Source organism: Tachypleus tridentatus, chromosome 1, assembly GCF_004210375.1.
Source record: "Tachypleus tridentatus isolate NWPU-2018 chromosome 1, ASM421037v1, whole genome shotgun sequence".
NCBI classification, from domain to species: Eukaryota; Metazoa; Arthropoda; class Merostomata; order Xiphosura; family Limulidae; genus Tachypleus; species Tachypleus tridentatus.
This window is the reverse complement of record NC_134825.1, coordinates 138,304,526-138,317,345: the sequence shown is the minus strand read 5'-3', so window position 1 is coordinate 138,317,345 and position 12,820 is coordinate 138,304,526. Positions and strand designations below refer to the sequence as shown.

The 12,820-nt window shown below is 32.7% G+C and overlaps 1 protein-coding gene across 7 annotated transcripts; it reads right to left on the bottom strand.

Moving 5' to 3' along the window:
- Positions 1-499: 499 nt before the first annotated feature.
- Positions 500-12,604, bottom strand: Suv3 (Suv3 RNA helicase). Of its 7 annotated transcripts, XM_076454481.1 has the most exons (4): positions 12,056-12,604; positions 11,817-11,899; positions 10,855-11,148; positions 500-3,051 (listed from the first exon to the last, which is right to left on the bottom strand). In XM_076454481.1, exon 4 carries the CDS (start codon positions 2,984-2,986, stop codon positions 683-685), a length of 2,304 nt encoding a protein of 767 aa, XP_076310596.1. In that variant the 5' UTR covers positions 2,987-3,051; positions 10,855-11,148; positions 11,817-11,899; positions 12,056-12,604; the 3' UTR covers positions 500-682. The 7 variants fall into 7 exon arrangements, with proteins under 7 accessions (XP_076310596.1, XP_076310616.1, XP_076310587.1 ...); XM_076454501.1 differs by lacking the exon at positions 10,855-11,148; XM_076454472.1 differs by lacking the exon at positions 11,817-11,899 and having other exon boundaries at positions 10,836-11,148.
- Between the last annotated feature and the right edge of the window lie 216 nt (positions 12,605-12,820).

The window sequence follows — 12,820 nt, the reverse complement described above, 5'->3', positions numbered from 1 at the left end:
TAAATATACTAGTGAACTGTTTCATACTCAAAACATTGCACAATAAAAATATTTTACTTTAAAAATTAACTATCCCATGGAATTCATACTAATAGAAATAAGGTGTTCACTTAAGAATATGTAAAAATAGCAGAATATAATTTTATCTTTCTTACTCCCCAACTTAATATCATGGTAACAAACATATAAAATATGTTCATACTAAAAATTAAATTCATAGTACACAAAAATTACCCAAAGCATTAAATATTATTTTGTCCACCATCTAACCACAGAAAGTCTAAAAAGCTAATAGCTAATCCAAAAAGGTCTTTGATTCTTAATGCATAATATATTTTCCCCATATTTTTGTGCAATTTAAAAATTAGTCATACAAGTAAAATGCATTAAAAAAAGTAACATGAAATGTGTATATGTAGTAAATCATTCTAAATCAAGAGCCTGGTTTTATTTTTGGTGTTTACTAATGTGACTTTTCATTGGCAAAGTACTCATAGAGTAAAGCAGTACGTCTTCCTTTTAATAATATGCATTTTAGCAACACAATTTTTCATTACAAAAATGACCACTTGAGACTTTTATAAATTTGTCTACAAATTATTTTTAGTTGGTTTGACATACTACTTTATAATTTTATATAACAATGAAAAATGTACAGTACTTTGATTTCAATACTACATATCTATTTTCTAGTTCTCTTTGGCTTTTTCTTTTCTTTTGTTACTATTTTCCTACCATTGTTATTACCACCTTCTTCCCACTCTTTTTGAAGTTGCTTTAACATCTGGTGAGTTAGCAGTCCTTTATCTAAAAGCTGCTGTGTTAATTGTCCTTTTCCAATACTAACAGAACTTGCTGCTTTAACAAAAACATCATCACTCTTTGACTGCATTGATCTGGTCTGTATATCCTCATTATGTCCTGAAAGTTGTTCTTCAGTAATAACTTGATCTTTCTCAAATCCTCCAGTCTGAAGTAAACTAGTGATGCTATATACACCCTCCTGAATTATTTTGTCAAGTTCATGCTGTATCATCCGAACACGCTCAGAATCCGGAAAAAGGTCTTGAAACCTGTAGCTTAACCACAGGTACAAATCCAAAACATCAAAAACTGCTTCCAGATGCACTAAGTCCATTATTGTTTGTGGTGGATTAAAAGGCCAACCAATGCTTGTCTTTAACCATTCAAAGGTCAGAAGATCATTATGACTATATTGTCTGGCAAATTTTAGAAACATTGAGCATACAAAAGGTATCTTGCGATTTATTGGTGCACAACAGAAGACATAGCGAGCTCTTAAAGGTAGTTGAACATGTTGAATCATATCTGCTAGGAACTTAAAGTCTTCTACATTACACATAAAATATGAAGCAGTGTTAACCTGACTCAGGCTTAGAAAAATGTCTATCAAGTTAGCTAAGGTAGCATGAGGAAGATTATATGCAAACAGCTCAATCTGATCAGCTGTTGGGTGTAGACCTGCTGTTGTAATTGGTTGCACCGGTCTAGACATTATCTCTTTTAAAACTGGAAGATCCTCAGCACGGAACGTAGTAACAAAACCTTCATCAAATTGGGTGCCATATCTTCCTGCTCTGCCTGCTATCTGAAGTGCCTGTGATGTAGTTAAAGTGTCCATTTCTTTTTCACCTTTTTCATTCATGGATGGTTTCATAAGGGAGTAAAATATAATCCTCCGAATGCTTAAGTTTAATCCCATTCCTATGGCATCTGTTGCTACCAAAATCTTACAAGGATTTAATGGATCATTGAATTTGTTGGCTTGAACAAGTTTGGTGCCTGGAGGAAGTGCACCATAAATGACAGCACACTTATGGCCTCTTCGTTCTAACTGAAGACTAACAGAAAATATGTCATTTTTGCTGAAACATACAATGCAGTCCCCTCGTTCAACATTATCTAGACTACCCAGTGGATTGTCTTCAATAGTAAGTTTTGTCAGACGTTTGTAGCTACGTATTTCCATTTCTTCTCCAAGTTCAGAAACCATATGTTTTATCAGATTTAAAGCTGCTGCTTCCCCACAAATATGAATCTCGTCTGCAACAAGGCCTAATAAAGCTCGTGTCCAGGCCCATCCCCTCCCAAAGTCTCGAATCATTTGTATCTCATCAATAACTGCAACTTTGAAAGGAATATTAGTGGGTGCCATCTCTACAGTGCAGGCAACATGCCCAGCAGGAGTTCCATCTGAGTTGGCATATTTACGTTCTTCTCCAGTTACTAAATCACAAGGAGTGCCTCTAGAATTTGTTTTTTCCTGAACTTCTCCAGCAAGTAGTTTAAGTGGGCTGCAATAGATCCCAGATTCTGCTGTAATGAAACGTTCAAGTGCATGATAAGTCTTCCCACTGTTTGTAGGCCCTGCATGAAAAATTATTTTTCTGGTGATTCTGCGGGCTTCAGGGTACCAATTTGCTGGTAACCTTAGGTCAGAGATTTTTTTCAACTCTTCCATGCATTCCAAATGAGGGAAAACTTGATGGGCATGTTTTAAGAAAAATGGTACAATATCATCAACATGACCACTTCCATGAATTATGTCACTCACAATAATGTGGAGATCAGTTGGTAAATTCTCAGAATCCATGCAAAACTTACGAAAACTAATAAAAGCTTGTTCAAACAGCCTGTTATTTAAGCCATTTTCTTCACTCAATTTTCTAATCTGAGGCCTTTTATGAAACTGATTTAAAATTTTAAGAATATCTTCTTTTTTAAGTTTTGATGAAAGCTCTTCTCCAACACCGATATCATCTTCATTTCTTAACACTTTTACAGGTATAAATAGTGAAGATACATCGTTTTTCTCTGATTTACATAAGTAAATTTGAGTGTGAAATCCATAAATACGAGTTCCAGCTACTGGCATGTAATAGATTCTTCTAGCAAGAGACAGCACACTCCAAGATCCCCTTACCAATGGAATATAGCGGGCAATGGCAGGTCTTGCAGTTTGCATGTTTGGAGTATTTGTGATTATAGCAAAAATATCACTGCCACATCCAGAAATATCAAGTATTTCACCTGTAAGATAATAGAATGTCATAAAAGAAGAATAAACATTTGAATATGTTTACATTATCTAAAAAATACAATAAATTTTAATTATTTGGATATTATTCATAATAATGTAACTCAAGACTTAAGTTCTTCATACCAAATTAACAAACCATTATTTTTTTTATATATATAAAAAATCAAGAACAATGAATCAAAACATTTTCAAATATGACAAAATATTAATACTTTGCTATGCTTGTTTGAGAAGTGTCTTGGTTTTCTTTGGTAATTTTTTTAAATTATTGCAGTGAGAAATTATTCACAGTTTTTGAGTGTACAGTGAGTACTCTTTCTTTTCTGTTATCCTACTTGCTGTTTCCTTTAAATTATTTTTTTTATTCTAATGAACCTTTCTATTAATTGTATGATAAATCTGTAAACCATACGTACAGTTTCAATGTTTTCCTTCCTCAGTTACATTAAATTTGCCAATCTTTTCTTCTCATTAGCCATTACAATAAATTTTTAAAACAGTAATAATTATTATACCACAAAAACAGTTATTCATTCTCTGTACTTTTACTGAACTTGTGCAGCCATTTTGCCTTATGGGAATAACTGAATGCTTCTTTACTATAAAATGACTAAGAAACCATTCCCAATTCTGACACCATGTGCAAGCTTGCTCTGTTGGGTGTTACACTACATGTAAAGAAAGCACATACACACTGATATGTAAAAATCTAGTAAGTTAATGGTAAACTAGAGCTTGATTAAGTAAAAAAAACTCTTAGTAGTTAGCATGCTTGAGACTGTTAATAACTGTGAACAACCACTATGACACTTCTGTTAACCTTTCTAAAATATAATGCACTGTATTCCTAGTACATTATGAGTGAGGTACAGTGTACTGGTGGTACTGTATACCTCACCTGTTTATGAGATAACTCTTCGTCTAATAGCATTTTTATATCACATACGCACATATGACTAAACTAAAGTAGCCTGTTCCTTAACCCTACATATTCATATGAGACCCATAACTAAATATGATGAAAGGAAGATAAGTGCATATAGAAGCATTTATTTGAAATGCATCTTAACTTTAAAAATACTTAATTGAAACAAATTAATGTACCTCTGTGTTATATCTATGTTTAACAACAGAACTCAGATTTATGATATAGAAGAGTCTCTGTGATTCTCTAAAAACCAGGAAGTTGTAACAAACTGTCATTTCTAAGACAACTAATCACTCAGAAAATACTTTCATTAAAGAAGTGGATTATCTCTTGAAGAAAGCACTTTGTTAACCAGATACCAATACAAAGATACTATAGCTACAAAGGTACAACTGAAATAAAGACAAGATAATTAAAAAGGGGGAACAGGAACCATCAAAAAGTCCAGAAACAAACTGAATCAAATTACAAAGATTATATTTTCAAACCTACAATAAAAAAACTCAAAAAACGGTAAAACAAACAAGATTAAAAATAGTGTCTACTTTATTTTCCAAAGCAATAAATCGCTATTTTGACATCACTAAAACTGATAGGTTCTGAAGACACGGAGTGAACAAGTTTTAATGATTTTGTTTCTCAACTTATGTTTATATTTAGAAATTAACGTTTAAGCTACATATATGTATATGCATTCAGTTGAACATTACATGATGTTTTCAATAGTTTACTGTTGCATTATTTGTTTTCCACCAGTGCAAGAGATTTTGTGTAAATATGTATTTAACAAACACAAAGTACAAAGGAGGCCACTCATAACATCACATATATTATGTATCTATAACCACATAAATCAACTTTATATGAAATATAACCAACATTTTAAATAGGTCATGAACATTCTCATTTCTGTCTAACTGGAAAACCCAACCTTTTGCTATTACCAATATTCTAGTAGTCTCAGTCATTGCAATAGAAGGTCGAGTGTTATTTCAAGAACAAGTCTGCTTTTATAAAATGTTTTTTGCCTGTGTGTTCTATTAGAATTTTTGTGAAATTCCTTAGTAATCAATGTTAAGAGCCACTATCATGATTCACAACAAGAATGTGAAAGCTTCAACAGTTAAATAAAAGCCTAGAAAATCAGGCAAAGGCATAAAAAAAGCAGGAGGATAATATACAGATAAGGACTCAAAAACTGACCTCAAGGAATGGTAAATAAATTCCCAAAGAAACACAAAAAGACTAAGAAAATCCTTTTCCAACAGACTACATAACAACTGACAATGCAAATAAGGTCAATAGATATTACAAAGAAGAATCAAACAGTGCACCAGAGATAAAAGTAATAGAAAATAATTCTCCAAACACATTTGAGTGAGAAGTTAGAGTAGAACACTGAAAACATGTCACATAAACACACAAGAACCTTCAATCATTCATCTTCAAAGCTAAAGGATCTTGAACTGGAGATTACAAAAAATGTAACCTAATAACTGGTTGATTTTATGAAAAAAAAAAAAAAACACTGAATGAGCAATACAACTGCAGAAACATTAAAAATACACAAAAGGATGCAAAAAAATTAACAGGTAAAGGACTTGGGAAGGAAAGAGCAGTCAGAAAACAAAATTAATGATATCTGTGGCAAAAATAGAAGGAGGTCTGACGAGAAAATGTCAAGGATGTGTTTTCCCAGGTGTAAAGAAAAACAGAATGTTTATGAAAAGTATGGTAGAGGGATCAAGTAGTCAAAAGTTCATCCAGCAGACATGCAAGTATGCTCAGAGCAAAACAAATAAAAGGAAGTACAAATTTAGGAAGTACAGTTATGAAAAATACGGTAGAAGAATCAGGTAGTCAAAAGTTCATCCAGCAGATATGCAAGTATGCTCAGAGCAAAACAAATGTTCTAGTCAGGAAGAGAAACTGAATGAAAAGGGAAACTGAGGAAAAAAGGCTTGGAAGAAATCTGTAAGAATCAGAGAAAGAAATGGAAAACAGGTGTGGGAGATTGGAATGCCACTGACAAAGCTGCTCAGTAATCAGTGACAGTTGAAATGGCAAGAAGTCAATGAGGAGGATGGGTATGAAGGAAACTGGACCAATTGTGGCTCAGAGTATACCTATCACAGGAGCTGTAGAATCCAGAACTAGAGATAAAAAGTGGAAGATTGGTAGTGAGAAGAGTTGCAAATGCATAAAACATTCAAAGTGTGAGCAAACCCATTAAAAGCACAGCAGATGTAAAGACCATTCTGTGGGAAGAATCCAATCCACACAAAATGTTGATTTATCATTAGGGTCAAAGGTTCTGTGAAATGACAGCTGAATGTGGTGGTCATGAACACCAGAGAGAAAGCTTGAACAAGGAAACAGTTCTTCAAATCAAGTGTTTGCCTGTCACTTGATAACAAGGAACCCATTTTTTAGAAAATAAAAAGTTTTGAAATGGCTTAACTGGGTAGTAAAACTTCATTGTAAATGTATGATTTTCAAGATTTTGTCACCCTCAGATACAAGTAGTTTACGAAAATACAAGTAAATATACAGTATAAAACAGAGGTCATATGACTAGATATTGCTTCACAGTGGCACTGTTTTCTTCAATTAAGATACATTTTTTTAACTTGTGTTTACTGATGTCATGTTATTTGTTTTAAATTACAGTGTTTTGCACAGATTTTCTGCTTTGTTTTTGAGCAGCAATGGTGGTATATGTGGGAGGGTTTTTCTTTATTTTGGTGTTTTTAATTTCCAATTTTTTTTTTTTTCAATATAACATTCTGTACAGTTATTGTATGTTTTGTTTTGTTTTAAAAACTAGCACTAAACTAAAAATCATTATTAAATAAAAATTACATAGAATCGCACATTTTCAATGTCATTTATAAAATAACATGCAATAACTGTACAGAATTTTATAATGGAGAACCAGGTAGAAAATTAGAAACCAGATTCACTGAATGAAATATAAAATCCTCCATGTTTACCACCAATGCAACTCAAAAACCACAGTATATCCATGCAAAACTGTAATTTTAAACAATAAACCTAACATCAATAAATACAAAAACGAAAGAAACTATCTTAATTGATGAAAACAGACTCACCTTAAATCAACACCCTGGGATACCAAGATATATATATAATAGACTATAAAGCAATAGCCAGTAATGTGTCCTCTTTGTTTTATACTGTATATATTAATATACTCAAGAATCTCTGTAAATTCCTTATACCTGAGGATAGAAAAATCTTGTCAAAACATCATACATTTATAATAGTTTTTCATTACCCAGTCTCAAAACATTAACATGTCAACTGATGTGAGAAAAAATAATTCTTAGGAGATCATGAAAGATAACCATAAAGACATGACAAATTATTATGGCAAGCTTCTTGATCAGCCAATATCTCAAGGACAATGACACCGAGAAACCACTTTCTTGAAAATTATGACGTTTCAAACTGCACCCTATTCAAATAGGAGATGTATCATTGAACAGTTAAGGTACAGAGGCAAAAGCCCATGATCATGAGAAGATAGGAAAGATTCAAGAAGAGAGCAGCTCTCTGAAAATACTTCTTGAATTTGCCAAAATGTAATAAGAAAGATTCATATGGCTGAATCCAAGATGAACAAGGGACTCAAGAGAAGAAAACTTCCTCAAAAGGTAAAAAAATGCTCATGGAGGAAGAGAAAATATGATAACTTTGGTAACCAAACCTTTATGTCTCAAAAATGTAAAGGAGAAGACTAAGATAACCTTGTAAACACACAGAAATAAATATTTCAGGATAACATATGGTACTTCTATGAAGAGGTTATCTCAATCTTACACACATACAATACAACTTGCATGTGCATCCCACATAATAGATATTACATCATTTAACCCTATGATGTTTTATGCTACCTTATAAACATATTTTCCTTAGTATCAAAGAGTGGAGTCACTGACCTGATAGTCACAAAACAGATTAGTTATATAGTTTAAATAAGTATCACATACACCCACTGTGCTGCCAATGCATGTCACAGATGGTCATAGTAATGATAGAGAAAGCAATCTCATATGACAATGAAAGCTTGGCATTTAACTCACTTTAATCAGTTACCTATAAGTATAGTTTACATGAATGAGTGTGACTGGTCAAAATTACCATTAAATGTCATGGTAATCATCAAACAATAGAAATTATTTCCAATTATTACTCTTTTCAGTTATTGCTACTATCCAAGTAATCAAAATACTGCCATTATGGTTTTTCCTTATTATTTTCAATTAATCAAATGTTATTCAAGTTGACTGATCAGTGCTACAACTCACAAAATAATAAAATTATCAAATTTAGTGTTCCTCCTAGTATCAGTATTGATTATTACAACTATTGATTATTCCAATTATTCAAGTACCATGTGAGAATAATCAAATAGTTGAAGGTATTTATTTAATGAGCCTAATGATTAATAATCAAATTCCACTAACCATCCAGTGATACTAGAGAAATCAATCATTATTTTCTTTAGATTAATAGATATGTCTAGTAATAAACTTAGTTTGCATTAAAATATACTCTTCAAAAAAAGAAATGCAAAAGGGATATTTTTGTTATTTTAAAGAGAAATGTATGTTATAACAAGCTCAGAGTATGTTATGTTACACGTGTTAAGGCACTGATTGTCAGACCAAAATGACAGTAAAAGTTGTACACTTTGAAAACGGAGGAAAACATCGGATTTTTCGCCAAAACGTATATGTGTCCAACAAATTTGTTTAAGAGATCTGCATGTTCTGCAAGTGCAACATGTGCAAAATCCCTATAAAGGTGACGGGTTCTCGGTTTCCACAGCTCAGTGTTAAGCCACCGACACGCAATACAGTTACGCCAAGACTGACTGAAGCACAACACAACAACGCCATTGGTCGCTTGGAAGCAGGCGAATCTTGATCAGATGTTGCCAGAGCTGTGAATGTCCACCCAAGCGACCATCACAAGGCTATGGAATCGTCACCAACAACATGGATCAACTCGTGACCTTCCACAATCTGGCAGACCTCGTGTGACCATGCCTGCACAAGATCGCAACATCCGGTTACATCACCTTCGAGATAGGACCACCACTGAGACGTCTACTGCCTCAACCATACCAGGGCTGCATAGGATTTCCAATCAGACTGTACGCAACAGTCGACGAGATTCTTAGGTCCCATGTGCAACCCATCATGGTGAACGTCAACGACGTTTTTCAACATGACAACGCCCGTCCTCACACAGCACGACTCACCACTGTCTTCTTGAGACACCACAACATCAACGTTCTTCCCTGGCCCTCCAGATCACCAGATTTAAACCCCATCAAACATCTTTGGGACGATTTGGACCGACGTCTGCGACGGTGACAACCTCAGCCACAGAGCTTACCTAAGCTTGCAGCAGCTTTGCAGGTTGATTGGACAGCCATTCCACAGGATGTGATTCATCATCTCATCGCTTCCATGGGCAGAAGGTGCCAAGCAGTTATTGATGCTCATGGGGGGCATACTCATTATTGACGTTGAGTGACGTTAAACTTCACCTAGTGAGCGTGGAGTTCGCCTTTGCAGACTTTGGATGTTCAGCAGTGAATGTGCAAAGTTTCACACATGTCATAGAGAACTACCCGGAATAAACTTGTTAACAATTTGTCTAATATTTTGCCTTTTGTGTTTCTTTTCTTGAAGAGTATATTTAAGAATAAAGTAATCAAAGCTGTAATAAAAAAAACATTGCAAATAAAGATGCATTCATGAAATACAGATCATTATTTTAGTTACATTATTATGCATCTCTAGTAACAAACTCCAGTTTGTGTTAAAAAAGTTGTATATTGATAAATGATACTAGAAATCACTTACAGGATTTTCAAATAACTTATTTCAAATTAGGAAATGAATTTTCATAACCTGTCTGTATTAAGAAAAGTTTCATAGGTGATACTTAGTTAATTTAACTAGAAAATAATTTGAGTTCAATTGACTGAGATATAAAAAGTAATAACAATCCCAACTTTGCTTATGATACCTTTTTGAAATATATACATAAATTTTTTATGATAAAAAAATAGTCCACGAAAAATAAGTATCAAACAAAGAGAGCATAATTAACCACGTATTATATATAGTCTGTCTTATGGTTATCAATCACAGGTTTCCCACTCTTTAATAGTGGAGAAAGTGATACTGTGTTCAGAAAGTAGTAAAAAACACAAGGGGGTTAAATTATGCAATACCTATTACATGTGATGCATGTGAAAGCTGTGCAATCCATTACATATAAGTTTAAAACTGAAATATAATAAACAAATAACTAGTAAATTTACTAATGTTTTTGCTAATGTTGGATTAGAGTTGGAACATAAAGTTCCTATGTGTAATGATAATTATTTCTAACACTTTCAAAATTGCAGTCATATTAACTGAACATTTTGTATATTATTAATAACAATAAAACTGTAAATATTTGACAGTAGATTTTTTTATGTACTATGGAATTAGTACGTATGCTATTTAATTTTATTATAACAGTTACTGTTAAATTTTTATACCTTATTTGTTATTACTTTTTGTTAAACAGAATATTTCCAGACAGGAAATTAATTACTAAACCAGTACCAATTTTCAGGCCAGTAAAGAGAAATGCATTTACAAACTACAGCTCCACTTTTGTACTTACACAATTTTCAAAGATTTTATAAAATATGTTCAATAATAGACTTTTGCTTTTCAATTGGGTTAATACTGTGTATGAAATCCTACATAAATCAATTTTAAGACATTTTATTTAAGTATATATACATACTGTATCTAATTTTTCAAACCTTTTTAATACTATTTTGTTTGGGGATGATGGAACTATTTTTCACACCAGATATACTTTAATGGAAGCTGTACATATATTAAGAATGAGATGCAAGAGCTGAAAAAATGGCTTAAAGTATTGTTTGTCAATCACTAATCCATCCACAGGCAGATTTTGACCTGTCACAACCATCCGAGTGGTCCATGAGAGTTCACACAAACTGTAGAATATTCACATGTAAATTAGAATGGTATTCATTGCTTTGCTTCATAGTAGTCTGCAACAGTTTATGAAGACATCAAACCAGTTCATACTAGTGAAGACATTGAAAAACAAATTTTAAGTGAAGGTTAAAAACAGGCAATGATTTTTATGGTGGATATATTTCTCAAACTTATCTATTATAACTAATAATAAAGAAATACAAAAAATATATATTAACTATTAGGGTATAAATTGATAGTAAAATGACTAATGAATAAAACAGACTGTATTAGCATCTGTACAGTTTAAGTAGCTATATAAGTTTCAATTTAAAATACAGAAGATTATTTTGGTAATAATCTTTTTCTGGCAGTAGTGTATCAGATGGGGAGTTTAAAATATAAGTCCTAAAACTTCTTATGATCTTCTTTTCAAAGCTAGTGACTGGTATTCAGATTATTAGAATTTGAATAACTGATATTGTAGTGTTTTACTTATTAAATTACATTATTTAGTTGTGAAGCATTATAATGGTTACACTAGTAAAGAAATCAAGCTTTAATTATAAAATAAAGATAATTTTGTAATCACCATGTGTATAAATACACCCTAAAATTCTATTACCTCTGCTACTCATAAGAGAACACTATCTTGATGGGTTGTATGGCTTACCATAACCAAGCAAAGATCTTTCCAGTCATACTAATAAGTGGGCCCCATCTGTATTAAACTTATAATTCAAATTATGATAACTAAAATGTATTATATTCCACTTACTACAATTACAAGTAATTTGTCAAATACATGTCCAGCTAACCAAGTGATCAGTATTCTTTAGTACTTCATCATCCTTAATGCAGCTACAAATAGATATATTCAAGAATAATATAACATGCAAACTCTAATTTTAGCCTGTATCAAAATCATTAATGTAAATAGGAAAAACCACTAAGCACTAACTACCCTACTTATAAAGTCCAGTTTCACTAGAACTCATTTAACAACGTTTTGCTTACCTCCATCTTACAGTTCAATTTATTAATGTTTCCCAACTCCCATTAATATAGTTTTTTTTCTGTTGTGTTGCATCTTATAAACTCCTTTTAGATCAGTCAAATACACAGGTCTACAACCCACAAAAACATTAAGAAAAGGTAACAATAATAGAGCAGAAAAGGAAGATTTTTCTCATTTTTACCGTATCTAATTAGATTACTTTTGTGAATTTCTTTTATCAAACATTAGTTTTCCCACTACAGAAGCAAGACTAATTGATCTATAATTTCCAATTCATGTTTTTTTAACATTCCATCTTTATTATAAAAATAAGAGTAGTATCTCCACGCTGTCTACATAAGCGACCTCTTTTAAAACCTTGTTAAACTACTGGCGATTATTAATATTATATTGTTACGTCATCTGATTTAAATTTGTTTGTTTGTTTTTTGAATTTCGCACAAAGCTACTCGAGGGCTATCTGTGCTAGCCGTCCCTAATTTAGCAGTGTAAGACTAGAGGGAAGGCAGCTAGTCATCACCACCCACTGCCAACTCTTGGGTTACTCTTTTGCCAACGAATAGTGAGATTGACTATGACTTATAACGCCCCCAATGGCTGAAAGGCCGAGTATGTTTGGCGCGACGGGAATGCGAACCCGCGACCCTCAGATTACGAGTCACACGCCTTAACACGCTTGGCTATGCAGGGCCTCATGTGATTTAAAATAAATTAACTAAAAATATAATCAATTATTATTTTAAAACACGTACATCAAATACGTA